This window comes from Glossina fuscipes, unplaced genomic scaffold (assembly GCF_014805625.2).
Source record: "Glossina fuscipes isolate IAEA_lab_2018 unplaced genomic scaffold, Yale_Gfus_2 138, whole genome shotgun sequence".
Taxonomy (NCBI): Eukaryota; Metazoa; Arthropoda; class Insecta; order Diptera; family Glossinidae; genus Glossina; species Glossina fuscipes.
The window spans coordinates 33,948-54,339 of NW_023998481.1; the positions used below are offsets into that span (position 1 = coordinate 33,948).

Consider the following 20,392-nt stretch of genomic DNA (forward strand, 5'->3'; position numbering starts at 1 on the left):
TAAAATTTATTTATAAAAATGATAGCAAGGCGAGAAAGATAAGAGGGATTATTATCCACCCAAATAGAAATAATATAACAATACAAACATAATATGTGAATAAAAAAAACTATGTAAACTTCGCCAAATAATTTAAGGAATATCCGCCTGAGTAGCCGAAGCAAGTCAATGGACGTGGGTTCGAATCTCAAGTGCTGTAGAGTTTTTAATAAGAGCCGATAGCCTTAGATGCTAGTGCTTTTAAGAGTTTAGTCTTAGAATTCGTTCTCTGGCGAAATTAATAATAATAATAATAATAATAATAATTTAAGGAATAAAAATAAATTAATTTCTAAGTGGAAAATCCAGCATAATATGTTTTTTGAAATCCTCTTACTTTATTTGATTGATCTAAAAGATATATTGCCAAGAGATTTGGGTGACAAGATATTTTGAAGGGTCCATTGAATTCGTTTTTTAACATATCGAAGATCCATATGACCGTAAACAGTTTTGTTGCTAACGGGGCATTAACAGTAAAACAAATAGTCTTGGTTTGATATTTTTGTAGTATTTCAATATTAGTGTTACTGACTGCTTTCCACCGTTGTGTGTCACATGTCCAAACAGGTCGAAGGAAATGTTGTATAAAACGCATTTACATCTTAGATTGAGTTGAGATTCTGGACGAATTAGCCAATAGAATTTGCGACGATTTAGTTCAAGGAGTCTTCTAGTTTTTAAGTCTAGTTGACAAGGTTTAGCTTTTATATGATTCTTCCATGTTAATCTTTGGTCAATATGTAAGCCAAGAAATTTGATAGAACTATTATTGCCATTCCAAAATAGAAAAGGATAAGAACACTTACAGCGAAGTTTTCTTGAGATGAATTTCTAGTTCATGGAAACTATTTATTAGATGACCAGATGAAAATATCCAAAATCACTGTAAACATACGTTTGTTACCAGAAACTTTCCTCCTTCGAAAATTTCTTTTAAAAACATTTGACATATACGCTGTCATTCCTTTGATTACAAATTCCACGTGGAGAGGTAAAACGCCTCGGGACCTTTTCAGAAGCTTATGTTTCTTCTTCTTGAACCTAAGGGCGTTGACATTGAGTCACAGTTGAGCATTAAATTGATAACATAATGGAAAACATATGAACTAATTAATTTGAAACCCCTATACAGAAGGGACCTGGTCGCATGTGTAAACTGTGTAAGTGTTTAATAATAAGGTGAAGGACTATGATTGGTTCGATGGCTGTAAAGTTTCAGTTTGCCTTTAAACAATGATATCTGATCTATGCTCACTGCACTTATTTATTTTATAATTTAAATAAATCAACTAAAAAACAACATCTGTACAAACATGTTCCCAGTCTAGAGCATCTTAACGCACTACCTGACATGACTTCACATAAAACGGGAGAATATATTGACAGCATCAAATATAAACATGACATAGACATGCAGCTCCTGAATGAGAAGAATGTAATAAACATTTTAGTTTGTTTTTAGATTTTCGTCTGCACAATAATGCTCTCGTTAGGAGTATAAAGCAGTTTTATTATTGCCATAAAGAATATACGTCACACAAGCTAGTCGAATGTTTTTTTTTAGGTAGCGAAGTATATGTCAATAAGTTTGTAACGAAGGTTTATTTGCTCTTCGTCCTCTTCAACTGGGAAATTCAATTAGCCCTTAAAATAGTTATGTGGTAATATTTTTATTACATCAATAGTTATACTTTTCTGATTTGTTTGTAAGTGATACTAATTAATTTATATATTATGTCATATAGTCCCGCCTTCCTTGGTATGCTGCTTGACGGCGCTGAGCACTGCATTTCTTAAAAAAAAACCACAAAATCATGCAAGTGTTAGATGTCAAAAGACATCTATCTACTCTTTTGTAGTTGTTGTTTATATTATACACAAAGCGCAATGAATCTTCCCTACTCTTGGGGATAATCTTGCGTGTTGAGTAAATAGAAATGCATTAAGCAGCGAATCTAAGCTTTCTTCGAAATTGTGCTTTACTTCAAGCTAATGAAAAAAAGAAAAAGTAGAAGAAGTAAAAGTGCCCTGAATTGTGTATTTACCATAATGCGCTGCAGGTGGAAAATATTATCGGAGTTTGTCTTTTCTTTTCTTTACTATATCACGTTACAAGTTCTATTAATTCATCTGTTGAATGCCACTAATAACTTAATTTGTGTTGTAAAGTCACGCACGTCATTTTAATGTGCACTCATTTCGACTAAGCAAAAGCGTTTTCCTTTTTTTGCAGGCGCAGCGTAAATATGACTTTAACTTATTTTAAACATGGTATAAAATGGCTATGGATTAAAAATAATTACTTAAGAAATATAAATCGTTTAAGCATTTGTATTACATGTTATATTTCCTTTAATTGTTTAAAAAAAATAAAAAAATATTGTTTCCAACGTAATGCAAACAATTTAAAAAAAAAAAAAATCACTTATCTATCTTACCAGCGTCGTGAAAGCAAGCCACCGAGCTTTGCCCATATTTTTTTTTTTTGTTTGCTGACAAACCATCAATGTTTTGCAGTGCATGTCTTTGTCAAGATATATTTTATTATTATTATTATACGATATCGAGAAATAAAAAATGATTATAAAAACTAAAAAAAAAAAAGTAAAGACTCTGTGGGGGGGCTACGGCTTACCATACACCACCCTGCAATTGTTCATACAATAACTTTTCAAAATAAGATGTTATATGAAAAGTACTTGGAAAAGTTCTTAGATCGGCCCCATTTTCAGTAACGTTCCCCCTTTGGTCAAAGCACGTCAGTGTACCAAATTTTACCGAAATGTCTCAAAAATTGCGACTTGTAGGTTGAACACAAGAGTATATTAGAAGGACAAATGAGCAAGCGAAAAGACAGACAGACGGATAGATGGACAGACAAGCCAAGATTGATTCAGAGAAAGATTCTGTATAATAAAAAGAAGAGTTCTTTTAAGCCCCTTTTGGACGTCATATACGTCCGCCCGTGCTTAATACATCTTGTACTGCATTGTACTAAATTTGAACTCAACTGAATCATGTTTGGATCCCCTTTACGCATAAGGATTTGCAACAAAACCTAATTGTTAGTATATTATGATAAAAATAAAGGTGTAGAGTATATAATGTTTGTCCTTAAACATGACTGTCTTATTGGTTTTAAGTACCTTCCGAAACTTCGTTGGCGCATTCGTCTATGCGCTGTTGAGAATCGTAAGATCCGACGTAAAAACTGAAAATTGCTTATAACTTTCTAGTTTACCGCATGAGTAGCCAAGAAGATAAGAATGCGATCCCCAGCTCAGTGTTCGCGGGTTCAAATCTGAGTGCGGCAGAACATGCTTGGTCGCAGCTATAGTGAGAGGATAGCACTTATACGGACAAAAAAAAAAAAAAATGTTTCGCCAACAAATCAAGTTTCGATATGCTCGAGTTGCTAAAAAATTCACAAAATTATTAAAGAAATTGCTTGCGAATAATTCATGGCAACTGCCAGTTCATAATATGACCTATGTTTCTAGACCGGTTACTCAAGCATACTTTTCGATGCATTTTTGAAATAATTGATAGAAAAATTTTGCGTGACATTAATAACAATTAAAATTTCTTATTGTGTCTAAAAAATGATTCTTTGCCTACAGTCTTAACTAACGACCTTCAACTTATTGTTATCTTCGTTCTTATTACCCTTTTTGCAATTGTTGATTATGTACTCTACTTATACTATGCTATATCTTACTTTTTTGTCGGCCTATCATTTTCCTCCTTCCTACAAAAAGAAATGGAAATTTAGAGCAAAAAGAAACCATTTCAGAAAACTCCTTGGTTAATAAGAAGTTTGTTGCTTTTGCTTTGTTTGCTTAAGATAGTGAAAACTGAAGATTCCCTCTAAAGCGAGTTTAATTTGTTATCTTGATGAGTGAGTACATTATTATTCAGCTTAGGGTATTATGCGTTTTATTGCGAATGAAGCAATTCCAAGAACAGAGGGACATAGATCTCAGCATCACAAATTCAAAAACATTTCAAGAAGCTTTTAACGAATATTCCTGACTTACAAAACTTCGAAGCAATTATTTCCCAAAGGGTTTATTGAGAAATTTTATTCCAAGTCTTAATAATAAATGCACCATACTGAAGACATACTCTTGAGAACAGAAGGGTCCGTCGTACTGTAAGTTTCGTGGCTAAAGTTGTTAATGGCGTAGAGCCATTTTTCTAATCGAATGAGTTTGCCTTTACTGTCTCGTGTTTGCCGCATCTTCGGGAATGGCACGGACTTCTGCACGGGTCATAATTCCCACAGCTACGATCGATTCATGTAGATTCTGGTAAGGGGCGAGGAAGACGCCCCATCATATTCTATGTGAATTTGAGTCCATCTGCAGAATCAGGCACCATATGTGTGGCGAGCTTTTTACAACGCCGAATATGATCGAGTGAGTGCAATAGATGTTCTAGGTCCCGATACAGTTTGACCACGCAATTAGTAACAATAATATTGTCTCGTGTAGAATCTCCCAGTACAAGTTTCCTTTGCGCCTATTGCGTTATAGTACTCGCTATGAAATGCACTCTCCCATGCTCTCTCTCTAATGAAAGTTATCATATATTCTCCATTTCGCATAAAACTGAATATGTAAAACGTGTCGAGAACGTTGTTGTGAATTTGCGAAGTGTTGAAGTTGCTGTTATTTTTCTTTATCCACTTTTTGTCACAATAGGTTTAGGGTTAAGGTTAAGTTCCTATCTTTTATTTATAAAATATATTTTGTTATGAACTACAATGGCATGTAACTACTAATAGCTAACCAAATGAATTGGCTTTACTTAGGCCAATTTATCGGCGTTGACTCAAATTAAAAAGTGACCCTAATACTAAAATCGTACTTACCCACAATTTGCCTTCTTGACTCCACTTTTCTTCAAGGAAAAGTAAAAGAAGAAAACAGAAAAACAATTTATTTACCGAGTTTTAAAGAAAGTAGATTATGTTTGGATTGTGGTCGGGGTATCAGGTATTCGAAAATGCTCTCCGAACCGGCTTTTCTCTGCGGATTCTAAGAAACGGTTTGTTCTCGCTTCAAACAAAAGGCTTTTTTTCGTATTATTATGAATAATTTTATGTAATAATTTTTGTTATTATTATTGTTGAAATCTTGTTGTGAAAATGTAAAACACAACACACAACAACTAAACATATATACTTTTTATTCAACATTTTTTTTTTTGTATTGTATAAATTACTCGTTTCCTTCGTGTAATCAATAGCAGCGCATGCAAAGATTGACTTATATAGTTATATACAAATGCATAAAAAAACTTATAAAAGTCGTCAACCTTCATGCGAGATGTTAACATGTATGTGGTTTTATTAAAGTCTACACCCACCCATGTTCATATCTATATTTATTTTTTGCTATATAATTTCCCTGCTTTTTATTACTTATAAGAAACAATTTTATAAATCAAAAAAAAAGAAAAGAAAAAAACAAAATCGCAAAAATAATTGTATTATTCAGATGTCGATGCAAACAAATAACAGAAAAAAAATTATCATTTTGAAAAAAAAAAAAAAAAGAAGGACTCGAAGGGTAATCGTTTGTAAATAAGTAACGAACGATGATCAGATTTATTGCCCGCAAGTAAAAAGAGTTTGATATAAATAGCATCACGATCTAAATTATTTTCCCGCGCAAGCTGTAGTTGTTACAATTCTTACAAAAATTAAATTAACTAGATATGTATATATATGTACATATATATATATATATATATTTTTTTTTTTTTTTGATATGCTAATACTGATAGAGACCAACAGCGACACAACAGATATAAAGTTATAAAAAAGTTACTTTTTTCTAATAAGGTAGTGAAGCGTGAAGATAGATACCTTAGTTTACTTACCACATTTTGCAAAAATAGTTTTTATTGTTACAAATGGAACGATCTTATTGTTACACCATTTCATGGTGAAGATTAAGAGGTGCAGTCTTATTAAGTACCTTTCTCTTTATAATGGGGTAAACGTCACCCTTAAAAAGTCGTCAAACGTTTCCAACTGACAATCATTCATTCAACCATCTATCAAAGCTATCAAATCTCTGGTTGTCTGCGCCGTATTGTCTGTTTTTGCAATTTTTATATGGTTGTAGGTTATGCTTAACTGAGAATCATCTCCACACAACAATACACACACACAGACACAATGTTTCTCTATATCAGTTATTATGTGCACATTGGACATTCAATATAAGAAAGTCTGCATCATCTGTAAAATAACAACAACAAAAATTCTTAAGTTTTATTTTTTATTTGCCTTGTTCTCTCTGCCCATAAGATCCAGCCAAGTGTGTTAAGTTAACCAGCAACGATAACATTATGGTTTGCATTTGTATGTATCGGTATTGTAGGCTGTAGTTAGAGTTGTTGCCTTTGGTTTCTTTCAAGTAATTTAAAATTCAAGAAGTCTTCATCACGAAATCAACCTTTTTATAAACACATATATATGAGCTCTTATATGGACTTATCTTGAGAATTCTTTAAAAAAAAAAAGAAAAAAAATTAAAAAAAACATGCACACAGGCAGTGAACCTTAAACTTGACTTTTAAATAATTTTCAATTATATTTACTATATGCACAGTGGTTATTATTGTTGCTGCTATTGTACGTAAGGGTAATGTTAATGTAATTGCTAATAAATAGTCAAATTACTTATCTCATTGTTGTTACGGCTACAAGTTCAAGTTTATTGTTTAAGCTTCGCTCTTCGCAATCGAAAGAACAAGAATTAGTCTACAAAATATTTTATTGCATTTTCCCAACATAGTAGCTCTTAAAGAGTTCCTATGACCTATTAAACACATAATTAAACCTTAGCTCGAAATAGCCAAGAATCGCGACTACCAAGTCAGTGTTCGCGGGTTCAAATCTCAGCGTAGTAGAGTTGGTTTATTCGTAAACGTAGTCAGTGTTCAGCCGGTAAAGGCATAACACTTATCGTTTGTTCACACAACCACTAGGCTGCGGTCATCGCCTCCTTACTTCTACTTCTTTCTCTCTTTCTTCTCTTTGAGTGATTGAATATTCAAAAAAAAAAAAAAACGAAAGCTGCGCTTCTGCTTTCTACCTTATGCTATAATTGTGTGCTATCCTCACCCTCCCAGATGCCGGTTTTGGCAGATTTAGGAAAGGGACGACTAAGCCGTCCTTCGATATTGTGTGCCAATGACCGAACAGCTGTCGTATCAGACACCAGCTGTTTTTCGAATATTTCATAACGTCTGACACACCACGTGTCTTCTTATCAAACGAGCGGATTTGCAAGATTTCCCAAATTAGCGGTGTAGGAGCTTGAGCGAATGCTACAGTTCTTGTCGATCGCGGTGTATGTGGCCCAATATAATAATAATTATAATAATAGTAATCCTCACCGCTTGAAGCTAAACACTTCTTCATATATCCTAAAGGTCTTACCGCAATGCATAAACGAATACATGCAAGTCAAGTGAATGTTAAGACTCCCCTCATATGTACGCGAGCTTTCTTCGATACTCAAATTCACAACCATTAAGTGATGACTAAACCAGGCCTGACTTAATGCAAAGCCTTCTACTTTATACTCTTTAACCTTTTTTGTAATATTTGATAGACATTTCTCTACCTTTTTTTTTTTTTTTGTTACGTTCAATTTATTTTATTAATACTTGCCTGACCCGAGACGATGAAAATTGTCTTAAGATATTTTATCATCACTAGAAACAAAATCCTCTATATACAGCGGCAAAGTTAAGAAAAATGACTTCTTTGCTTACAAAAAAAAAAAAAAAAAAAAAAAACAGATTTTACATGCAAAATCAAAGAAAAGAGGTCAAACGGCTAGACATAACAACATCAAACACAACAACAATACCAAATGCAATGTGATTTACATTTTTAAACAACAGCAACTACAACTCTCCCCCATGTTATATAGGAAAGATAGTCATAAGATATACATGCACCGACAATCACTCTTTCATACGAGAACATTGACGCTTTTTATAAGCGTGAGAAACGTTGGTATTCATTCACTGACAAAGCATCAGTTAACACTCTGATGAAAAATAGGATTTTTAACTTTAATTTTTCTCTTTTTGTAACAAACAAAAGTAAACGTGCGTTGCCCAAAGGGTTGGGATATTATAATTTATGTCTATACATAGAAGAATGGGGGCCAAAATAAGTTCAATTCATATCAGCGCAATAACAAAAGCTAAGAGGAAACGGTATAATACAATTGTCATTGTGAAAAAAAGGCTAAATTTGAATATTTTTAAGAAAACTTATTCATTATCTATTGTTGAGAACAGAAATCACTTAAAAAAATCTGTACCATAGGTGAGTCATTTTCCATATTATTGAAGTTTGCAAAACGAGGCTAAATGCAAAAACAATAATTTCGTTCAATAAATTTGGTTGTTATTATTTTTTTACTTGTTAGCCGGTTATATAAGCAATTTGACCATAAACTTTATAGTTATAACATGATATGCTTGAGTAATGGCCTCAAAAATTCATTTTGTTTTCTTTTCTTTTTTTTTTTTCAATTTTTACAAGTACTTTGTTAAAAATATTATCATATGCGAAGAAAATTTTCGTAAATAAGAAAATTAAAGGCCTTCACCAATTTATCAATATTTTGTGAGTAAGATGAGGTGAGAAGAAATAGGTTGGAACGATCTATGGAAAAATTTAATCAAAATTATCTGTATATCATTCCTAGATTTTTATTTAATATTTTTGCTTGTACCGTAACTTGAAAAGCTTTAAAAGTAAAAAAATTGACCAACAGCTTAAGCCTACTGCAAAGCAAGCAGTAATAGTAAATAGTAGCCAGCAGTTGCTCAATAACTATTATGTTTTTATACAACTTACTCGTTACTTAATTGATTGTAAATTCGTAAGTAATGCAATTGCAACTTAATTGATCAATGTTTCATTCGTGTTTTAGATTAGCTAAGGCATTTGGCTGAAAGCACTGCTGTTTAAATTGCGTTTAAAAAAAACTTTCATTTTTTTTATCTTTACTTTAACTCTTCCACTGTAACTATATTAATTAAGAGAATAGTACTTAGTTGCCACCCTGAACTTCTCCTATACTTTTAGTAAATAAATTTTGCATATACCCAGTCCTAATGTACAAGTGCAATATGTATTTAAATGTAATTAGTTAGAAAGTATCATTAAATGGACTTCAGTTAGTTCGTCTTCGGTCAGTCTCAAAGGAAAAACTTTTGTTTACCTATTTCTACGAGAAGTTAGAAATATAAGAATTAATTGCAAGTTTTTAAATACTCTTAGGCAAGTCTTTAAAAGGGAAAGCCTATGAGTAACATACACTCTCCCATCACATTTCAAGTACGTATTCAAGTTTCTCTCTTATAGGAGAAATAATCAGAGTATTAAGGATTAGCTTTTCGAATTTTAGGCCATAGAAACAAACGGACTCGTTTCTTTACGTTTACCCAAAGAAATTTCAATAACAATTTAAGAAATGTTGTTTTTGCGTAATTAAAAGATCGATTGAACAACGTCATAGGCCCAATCAACAGTTGTTTCGAACTTCAACTCGCATATAACGGTTGTGTTAAATTGGTTCTAAAATTTTTCTTACCAGTACCGATGTGGAAGCTCAACTCTATCAACGATCAACGGCTTAATAGTAAGTCGTTTGTTTTAAACTTGTACAAAGACTTTTCTTAAAGTAGACTTTTAACCACCGACGAGTCAAAAACACTAAGCAATTCGGGAATTCGATTTTTGAATCTTAGTTTTGAATGTAAGAACCATAACGACCCCAAATAAATCATATAAACGAATTGTTAGACATTGTTCTCCATAATAATACGAAACATCTTTAAATGCGGCGATCACTTAAAAATAATCCATAATAGAGTTTTCACAAATTATTCCAGCTAACATTTTCATTAGAACTTTTTTAAGGAATACTTCCGTTTATTTCATTTTCTTTTCGTCGTTCACTTTCATTTTCTCAATTTTGCTCTCTTCTATCGCAGATATCTGATTCGAAAAATATTTCACAACCGAATGGCACCCAACATATTCAACGAAAACAATTAGAAGTCTTACAGGCCTGTACAGAGCATGGAACCATGCAAGTAATACGCGCACAAACGGTACAAGCCACCTCATCGCGTTGGTCAATATCATCAGCATCACCCGTATTAGCTTTATCACCAACTTCATCAATTACAGCAACAAGCACAAAAACAACAACAACAACAACAACACCACCACAATTACAGAAAACAGTCAAACAATACTTAAAAAACAAAAACAACAGCAATAAAAAACCGGTACACAATCACAGTAGCACAACATCATCAAATGCCATCATCATCACTACGTCTTGCTCCTCCAATTCCTCAGCATCGTCTTCCATTTCTTCTTCACCGTTAACTAATGGTTACTATCGCGATCATCGTAATGAACGTGAAGATTATCTGCCCACTGCTATTGATAAACATTGGCCACAACAATTAACGGATAAAATGTCCAACCTGCATATGGACAACGAACAGCAACAGCATCGTCATTATAATCATGATGATTATCATTGCAATGGTGATGTTAGCGACCATGACAATGATATGTTGCTATTAGACGCTGATAATCCATATTTGGTTAGTAATGACCATAAACAAAACAAGATCAATACACCAGTTTACCATCGCCAATCTAACAACAAGTTTATGGATAATAATTGCGTTGATAGTAAAACTAGTCTGATGATGACAAAAAAACGTCATCATACAAATGCGTTGCATTGCAACGGGGATAGTGGTAGTAATTGTTTTAAGACCGACAATAGCAACGATGGTGATAATAATGGCGGTGGTAATAATCAATTTCGTTTAGATACGGCGCCAAGTTTAAAGTTAAGTAATTTAATGGTAAGTAAGCCAGAGGATGTCGGTGATTTTTTACTACGTACGACAACAACAAGTAAACATACTAAACTTATTAAGAAAAAGGAAAAGCAATTGCTTATGTATGGGAAAGTATGCGAAAAAATTGAACGAGTTTAAGACGTTTAACGTACGAGTTAATGTTAAACAACAAACAGTTAGATGAATTGAAAATTTATGAGTAGAATTACCGTGAGACTAAGAAAAGTTAAGTATGCTTTACCTCGACGCTCATACGGCGAAAGCTGTCCTTAGCAGTTAGTGCATCATCTATCAGTGTACACGAGCTAAATAGAATAATTAAATATATGATTTGAATATCCTGTAGAGTCTGGATATTTTATACACTTTTGTAAGTTCTTAGAAACGTATCACTAGCATAAGCAGCATGCTTGAGACTGTTTATGAAAAATTTACTTTTTACAGAACTTTTAGAACAAATAGAAGGTATGAATGAATAGAAGATTCGTAGTAAATAGTATAGACGGAGCATATCATCTGAGTTCGAGCTTTTTCAGAGAAAGTAAGCAGAAAAATATCGTGTCTTTGATATCGTATTGTCTCCGTTTTCCTACGAGTGTAAAATAATGAAGATCTAACTGTTTTCTTTTAACGGTGAACTTTAAAATGCGTGTTGTTCAGCTTTTAAAAGGTAATCCGAATTCAATTTGAAATCACAATGTAATCAGATTCCATTTTTACAGTTTATACGGAGCAGTAATAAAAGTCGTTGAAAAGATGGCGTTAAAAGTCAATTTCATTTCTAGATTATTTAGAAACTTCGTAGTCGAACAAGGAAACAATATAAATTTGATAAGATTGCTAGTATGTGCGAACACATGGAAGTCATGTGTCATGTCGTGTGTAAACTAGCTCAATAAAGTCTACGTACACTACGAAAGAACCTTTTTTCTCTTTTTAAAAACTGCATTTCTAGTCCGGGGGTCACGAAATATAATTCTTAAGAAAGAAAAAATTATACCGAATAAGAATTAAAGAATTTTTTTGACGTAAGATACAATGATAAAGGAAATATTTACTTGAATCCCAAAAAATTGCACAAAAAAGTGTACATACAGCGAAAACCCATTGCTAGAAAGTTCGAAAACGAAACATGTTTAGTTAACGGCACTTACAAAAGGAACTATAAAGGGGGGAAAAATTGTTGGGAGAAATAGCTAAAACAATTGCTTTAGTTATGCTACATTTCATGCTGTTACAAAATATTACAATAACACAAATACCACAGAAAATAAGCACCGATCAGACCAGCCAAATAAGCTTACACAGCGTAAAAATAAAATTATTATCAGAATTGTAACAAGCGAAACCAAACCTATTAATATTGCAAAAGATCTGGATATATAGTATATAAGCCAGATGGTATTCATTTTGAAGCCGTTCGAAATGTTTTAAGATCCAATGATTTTCACACATATATGTTTTTTTATATATATATAAATGGCAAATTTTAGAATTTCATTATTTTGATGGCAACGAAAGCCTTGTCGTTTGTCTTTTTGCCTTCCAATGGTCCAACGGGTTAACTGACTTGAAATAATCACTTAACGAAATTATTTTTAAATTCAAAAACTTTAATACGTATTTTTGTCGCTCTTTTGTCTTTCAACTGACCTTCGAAGATTTCTTCTTACCATATGGGATCATAATTGTAAATGTCTGTCAAATCATTGCAAACATTTAAAAGCGATGTATATGTTATTAAGAAATGCGCTTTTGCGTCAACTTAACCAAATACGATCACTTTCGTTTCCGCTAAATGTGGATATGTAAGATTGTTTCTAAAGTTGCAATTATTCGATCTTAATACAGATCATCATTAATGTCGCTATTGTGCAACGTTTAAATACAGATAATCATTGCATTGCCTCCAGACACACTCATCATATTTGGCAACATTTGTTGCCATCTAATCCCTTAGCAAACAAACAATATGATTTTTCATGTTTCCTACTTTTGTTAAAGTAAGTAAAGAGCATATATTACAATCATCTCTACAAACTAGAACAATTGGTAGACCTTTCGAGATACATATTCTTATCACTTGAAGATAAGCATTTGCGAATATTGACAAATTTTGAAAGATTTAAAAAATTCTGAGGGATATCAAATCATAAAAAGGTTCCGAAAGTAATTGCCGGATATGTTTTATTAACGTCCCTTTATCATACTTTGTTAAACTTCTAGAGAAAAGCTAAAGGAAGAAATCAATTTTAAAAACTGGGACTCATTTCTTCACCTTTTCTTAGAAATTAGGCCAAAAAACAAAGTTCAGGTTGATGAAATTTGGCTACAATAACTTCATCAATACTCTTGGGAGGCATTTTAAATTTTTTAAGAACTTGTTTCCATCTAAAGCAAAAAGCAGTAAATCTCTTAGAAATAAAAGGCAAGACGTTACATCATTCAAATGATATCATGCATGTAAAGTCCATAAAGTCTCCCACGCATTTCGTAACGATTGCAAGTGAAATGTAATTGTCATTTAATGCGAAATAATGTATCTTGCAAATGAAAATAGCAAACAGATAAACTGTATAGCGAATTTCCTTGATTTCTGATTTGATTTCTCTTGTGTTATTTGTCATTCACAGAAAAGCAGTTCGACATTATCAACAACGGGTTCAACGGGGCAAACTTTGTACGTTAGTACTGTGTCTTCGAAACCAGCATCAATGAACACCTACAAAAGTGGGGTAAATAAAATAAGCCTACATGCAATTGTTGGCAATGGTAGCGGCAGCGGCAGCATTAACAAGTTGTCTACACTTCAGCAGCAACAGCATCAGCATCAGCCTACTTTATTTAGTCAAAACGACAATATCAGCATTATTAAGAACAGCAACAATAACGATAACAACAACAACAACAACAACAATAGTAATCAAAGTCATTTACTTAAAACACGCGTAGGTGCCAACATTAATTGTAATTTTGATGGTGGTGATGAATATCAGACGTCTGCGAAGGCAACAAAAATGACAACAGCCACAGCCGCTACACCATCACCAACTGTGACAGTCACTTTAGAAACTCGTCATCATCAGCATCATCATAACGATCGCTTGACGCCAACGCAATCAATAGGTGTTCATACACAACAGAAACGTGATGAGGAAAATTTCCGGCATTATGTTAACAGTGACGTTCCATTTAATGAACAAGATGCTAATGATTTACGGTATATGTTGAATAATTCTCTTTTATACCATTAGATAACCATTTTATTTTCCCATAGGCTCTCCACGAGACAGCTAAGACGTCAACAGATTCCTCTTAACACCTCTCTGCAAAGATCGTATTCTATCTCAACTGACGATCTCAGCAGTGAGTGGAATGTCGACGGGCATGCAGAAGAAATTGGTAAGGAAGAACCGGCTGAGTGGCGTCGCGTTAGCAAGCTCAGGCGTTCTTTCCAATCGTCCAATAAAACAAATGAAAGTTTAAAATCTCCGGCACCGCTACGTAAGCCGCTTGATTTGCCAGAAAATTCCGTTAGCGTATCTAAAATTAAGGCCGATTTGGAAAATGGACGTAGACTTAGTACTGTCATGCGTAACAATCGTGTGGACTTAACAGCTTTGAATACGTTGCTTCAGTCAGATGAAATAAATGGAAGAGAAGATCACAAAACTCATTTAACCAAAAAGAATTCTTTCCTAACAGCTGAGTCACTCAAAGAGATACGTAATAAATTGAAAAAATTATCCGATGAATCATTATATAAAGAAGATTTCAAAATTCATCAATCTCAACAACAGCCGACAAATGAGGAAGCTTTTAACGAAGAATTAACTGAACGCTTCAAACCGGTCGGTGATAAGAAACAAGCAAATCTCACTTTTGTTAATGTCACTGGAAAACATGCTAGCAACAGCTTAGAGTCCCGATTAAAATATAAAGATCCAAACTCTACTGAGTGGCACCTAAGACGCAAATCCTACGGCTTTGAGAAAATGTCACCGCCCGAGTATAAAGCAATGTTCTGCATGGATGATTCTACCGATAGCGGTTTAGGTAGATCCGGAGAATTGGGTAATTGGTCGCCTATATCCGACACAAGCTGTAAAACTAATAGCCGCAATAGTACGATTATACACCTTGAAGAAACGGCAAAATCAAAAAAAGATTCACATTTGTTGAGAGGCTACCTAACTCAAAAGCTCGTCGAAAAAGAACGAGAAATATCTCCTGTAGACAAACAGTATGATATGAAACGACATTCCATAGCAATAGATGACATCCACTACGATTTAGAAAATCCACGGCAAACAACTCAAATACATTTAAACGGTGTGTACGAGGACAGCAACGATTCGTTGCATACCACATCCCAAAAAAGCCAACAAAAACGTGTAGAGTTTTGCAAGACAGAAGTGCATTTCGCCACTGAATCGGGCCGTGTGAATATAGTGGAAACTGATAGTAAGCCGCCACCCACTAATAATTTTCGTCGAAGACGCCGCAGCTCAAGTGTTGGCCCCCTACAAAGTTTAGTAAAATCGGTGTCTGCAGTCCATACGTCAGCTTCTCCAATCACTACAACAACAGCAACCGTAGCGGTTCCCATTACTATATTTGGCGAGTCAAGCCTAAAGCGTGCAACCATAAATACCGCACCAATCGCTCAAAGGATTTGCTTGGAACCTTCCCCTGAGCCAAAGACAGACTCGGCGATTAACGTTACCATTACCGTACCATCCAAAAATGATTTACTTCCTAACTATGCGTCCACCAGCGGAGTCGATTCAACTGACTGTGATACCGATGAATTTATTTCTCTACGAGGTATTTTAAAAAATAAGCCAATAAAACCGAAACCCTATGTCTTAGGAGAGAATATTGAAAATTCCAAAGCTTTGTGGAGCACGTACAAAAAATTAGAAACAGTTGATGACGGTAATAGAAGTTTTTCTATCTATAATTTTTCTTTTTCACTGTCTTTTATGTTTCAGATTCTAAGTCGTGCTCCCCTCCCCCTTTTTTACTGGCATCTCAAAGGACTGTGGCTGAAAGAATCCGCTTGGTGGAACAACAACAGCAACAACAAGATACGGGTCCTAAATGTTCTTCTCCTACTAGCAACTTCTCAACTAAAATCAATGTCAATTTGGGAGACCGCTCTACATCTTGGCAAGAAGCTGGTAAGTTTTCATCTATCCAGTGATCTTTAGGTTTCAATGGGCCCTTGCTCAAAATCTATTTCTGTAGTACTCTAGGCGCTGACTCTATTTTATTTGTTTTTGTTTCCTTCCTATGGGATGATCTACTTTATTATTATTGTTATTATTATTATTATTATTACTCTTGTTATTATTGTTATTATTATTATGTTTCGGTTGAAATGTTTCTAGGTTATGTTACATTACATTAACATTATAACCTCAAATCAAAAACTAATTGCATGAAACGGTTATATTAAGCATTGCTTTAGTCCACTTTGAAAGGACACAACTATTCATACCTCTAAATTCAATATGCTTTTTCCCAATAGCATTATGTTTCCACCAACACACTCCTCCCACTTCTCCCCCTATTTTCTCTCTATCCATCTACATATGTACCTACGTGAAATTATGTAATGTATATAACTTGATTAGCCTGATACACAACTAGATTAGGATGTCTTAAAAGATTCTCATCAAGAAGTCATTACCTATAACAAATAATGATCTGCAAATGTTCCTTAGGATTCTGTAAATATTCCAGGCAAAGATGATCTCATTCAAAGTAAGGTAATGTCTAACTTATTGACATAAGAAATGTTTCAAACAACCCTTCCATAGTCTCCTGGGTGCACTGACACATTGAAAGCAGAAGCGCCTTTAAGAAATTGTTTGAGAATTTTGTAGCATTTCCTAGTACAAAATATGCTATTTGTTATCGGAAGCGTGTAAAATGTGATGTTGTTATTAAGCAATAATGGAGTGCGGTAAACATTTGTCGGTGGAATACGATGGACGTTAGCCAATTCGAAGTAGAACTGTGAAACTTACATCAAAAAGGGCTTTCACAAAAATGGGTTATAACTTAAGTATCGGTGAAAGAGATCGGAGAGAGATGATTCACGTATGTCACCTAAAAATATTAACCGTTATGATACACCTGAATTTGTAAAAACACGCCTTCAAATTGCCATAGTCTACGTTAACAGGCCCATCTCGAATTGCGTGTCTTTACACTTCAGTTTTTTACCTTTCAAAAGACCAGTATTTTTGTAATTCAAGTATAATTTTCATTACGCTTGGAGTTAAGAACAAAAAACATACATATTGGGGCCATTAGTTCATAATTTCAAAATGTTGTTCGCAGATGTAAGCGGGATGAAGCTTTATATTACCTCGGATGTCAACCCAAACCTATTTGTCAAGTGATTTCTATAAAACCCTCTGATTTTTGGGTGATTACAAAATTCACAAGAGAACTTTTAACAATTACCTTAACCGATCGTCCGTATTAATAAGAATAGATGCATCATAGATATTCATAGATATATCGCAAGTCTGCGATGAAGTACGGCAATAAGATTTAAGGATCAAATTTTATACGTCCTTGCCGTAAGGAAGCATTCTAGGATCTCTTCTTGATTTACATATAAACCCCACATCCCCCTTAAACCAAATACAAACTTTTATTGATGATATTGTCCTTCGAAATAATGACGCGAATTCCATGACAGCTTTGATGCACATAAGACCAAATCGTAATATTGGCAGAATACTTCGACAGGAGAAATCTACGTGTCTGCGACCATATTAATATCAGGCGATGTTACTAAGGCTAAGTTAAAAATATATCAATTGTGATGGCTATTAAATGCTAATTCGAGGTTCAGTCTACACAATAGTTCTAATATACCATATCATTATAGAGCCAATTTACAGCAATTTGGCACATTAATGGAATGTAAAGAAGCCAATCAAAACCCTTAGAGCTGCAAGAGATGCCCAATGGTATTTTACAAATAAAAACATCCGTCAGCATCTGCAAATTCCATACATTATACATTATATAAAATAATAAAGCAGTATGTCCTTGGGCATTTAGGTTCAGTAGATGGTTTTCAAGGGAAAGTCGCACAAAGTTTTGCACACTGAGCATATAACGACCGTACAACCGACGACAAGGTTTTACTACTGAGTTCAAATAAAAAAAAAAAAATTAAAGAAAAAAGGATTCATTGCTTCACAAAAACGTTATTCATTCAAAATTGAATCAAGATTTTATCTAAAACATATCGCAGTCGATTGTATATAAATTCATATTATAAAACTTTTGCAATTAAATCAAAGATTAGCTTGTATTAGCTATGAAAAACGCTCATTCAAACGGAAAGAATCTCTAATGTGTTGACTCCAATGAAGAACAACTTTCTATTTTTTAGAGGTAAATGGTAGGATCACTACCCTTTCTTGGGAAAGTTGCAAGTTTTTTCTACTTACTGAATCTTACTCCTTCCTGAACTTATTTTTTCTCTGCTTTCTTTCTCTCTCTTTTTCTTATGGTGGTTCTTCTATTTTTTAATTGACATACTAATCTGTTAATTGCGTACACCTCCGCAGAACATGGTTTTTTCGAATCCGCTTACAATACACATTCTCTTGTATTTAAGTTTAAAAAAATCTTCATTTCTTTCTTCATCTTCTCTTTTTTTTGGCTTAATTGATTTTCTTGATTTTAAAGCTTATAATTCTACTAAACTGCTTAGAGTTCACTACTATTATGCCAACTAAATAGCTAAAAAACACAGCAAACCTATGTTAATTCTCTTCACCATCACCTTGAAAAGAAAAAGAAAGCCAACCGTACACAAATCTTACTGAATACAGGTTCCGACATAGGAGATATTCCAACGAGACCAACGGCCCAGGCATTGTTGCTACAGGATCTCAAAGAGAATCAACGTATTTTAGATGAAGGCCTGAAATCGACAAATTTGATCATAAAAACCTTACGTTCGGCTAATGAATTTGATGAGGCCATGAGGCGACTGTATTCCACTGATGTGGAATCAAATTATACCACGCCTGTTGTAGTGCCAACGCCCATGTTTAGATCTCACAATCTACAAGAATCCCTTAAATGCAATTCCTTAGGTAGCACTGGGCTAGAATATACCAAGGCTTACAATTGTGTTACCTTGAGGTCAGATTCTATTACTTCAATGAGAAAAGAGATTTCAGATTCTGCAACCAGAAAGAATGCAACAGAACATCATAGTTTGATGGGCAATGAGCAGGGGGATAGCCAACAGCTGCAAAGATTAAGAATGATATACGATGCTACTCTAACACAAGGCGAGGACAGCGCCGACGAAGAAGTAAAAGGTTATTTTAAAGATTTCATCGACATTGCGTATGACGACAACAGTGCCACTCAAAAGCCTTCACTTGTGGGAGACAACAACTACCAACCCTACTCAAACGACTTAAAGGTTGCGAAAACCGTATGGAGAATCAATACCAAAAATCATATTACGACAAAAGAAGCACGAGAACAATCAGGTAACCTTGAGGTTAATTTCTTAATAAAGTAGATCATCTTAAAAGGTTCAGTAAAATGCTCTACATTCCAATGGAGATGCTTTCGTTTTGCAAAAGAAGATAACTAAATTATATGCTTTTGTTTATGTGTAGATTTACCGCTTTCTAACGTGGTAAGTATCAAATTTCACTCGCCTCAAATGAAAAAGGAAATTGATTCAACAAATACTGGGCCAATCAAAACATCAGAAGCGCTACCACCTAATTTATCTAACAGTAAGTTCAAAATTTCAAAGGCTTGATTTCTACAGTGCAAAAATTTCTAAAAAAATATCCACTAACCTTAGCTCACGAGAGTACGGCAACACTTAAACAATCCCCTCGACAAAGTATTGCTATTGCCAAAGAGGCTTTAAAGATTGTGAAGGAAGCTAGAGGAGCTCGGCAATTGCGCGAACATGAGTTGTCCTATTTCGGTGTTTCGAAGGACAAAAATAATGTGCAGCCCCTAAAAACTAAACTATATTCTACACCTAGCCCATCTGTTTCAACGAAGCGTACCTTACCATCACGACGACTTAGCGAAGGGAATCCGTTAATAAACAAAGAATGGCCAAACAAAGATAACAAACCTGACTTGCTCAAGCATAGTGAAATACAAATGCGAGAAATTACGAAAGAGCCGAAAGCAAGTGAACGATCAAGTTTACTTACAACGAAGAATGACTTGAATTCCGACGAAGAGCATTTATACGAAAACATAGCGAACGATATTACTCCAACATTTAAAGTGCAATCGCCCTCGCTTTCACGAGCCTATGATCGGAAAGCAGATCTTCAAAGAGATGCTATGATTTTAAAGGAAATGAACACCAATGCTGATCAAACTTTGAAAG

General features: G+C 34.1%; 1 protein-coding gene across 8 annotated transcripts in view; it reads left to right on the forward strand.

Moving 5' to 3' along the window:
• Window positions 1-20,392, forward strand: part of LOC119641033 — a 58,324-nt gene that overhangs the window by 32,319 nt on the left and 5,613 nt on the right. For 5 of the 8 annotated variants that reach the window (XR_005247778.1, XR_005247780.1, XR_005247779.1 and 2 more), the window contains 7 exons: window positions 10,081-10,977; window positions 13,608-14,194; window positions 14,252-15,912; window positions 15,969-16,157; window positions 18,843-19,517; window positions 19,650-19,772; window positions 19,844-20,391. Coding sequence is in view for 2 of the 8 variants with exons in the window: in XM_038039449.1 (XP_037895377.1) it covers window positions 10,081-10,977; window positions 13,608-14,194; window positions 14,252-15,912; window positions 15,969-16,157; window positions 18,843-19,517; window positions 19,650-19,772; window positions 19,844-20,391 (4,680 nt within the window). In the remaining 6 variants the exon portion in view is untranslated. The remainder of the gene's footprint in view (window positions 1-10,080; window positions 10,978-13,607; window positions 14,195-14,251; window positions 15,913-15,968; window positions 16,158-18,842; window positions 19,518-19,649; window positions 19,773-19,843; window position 20,392) is intronic. The other 3 variants (XR_005247781.1, XR_005247782.1, XR_005247783.1) reach the window with 3 other exon arrangements.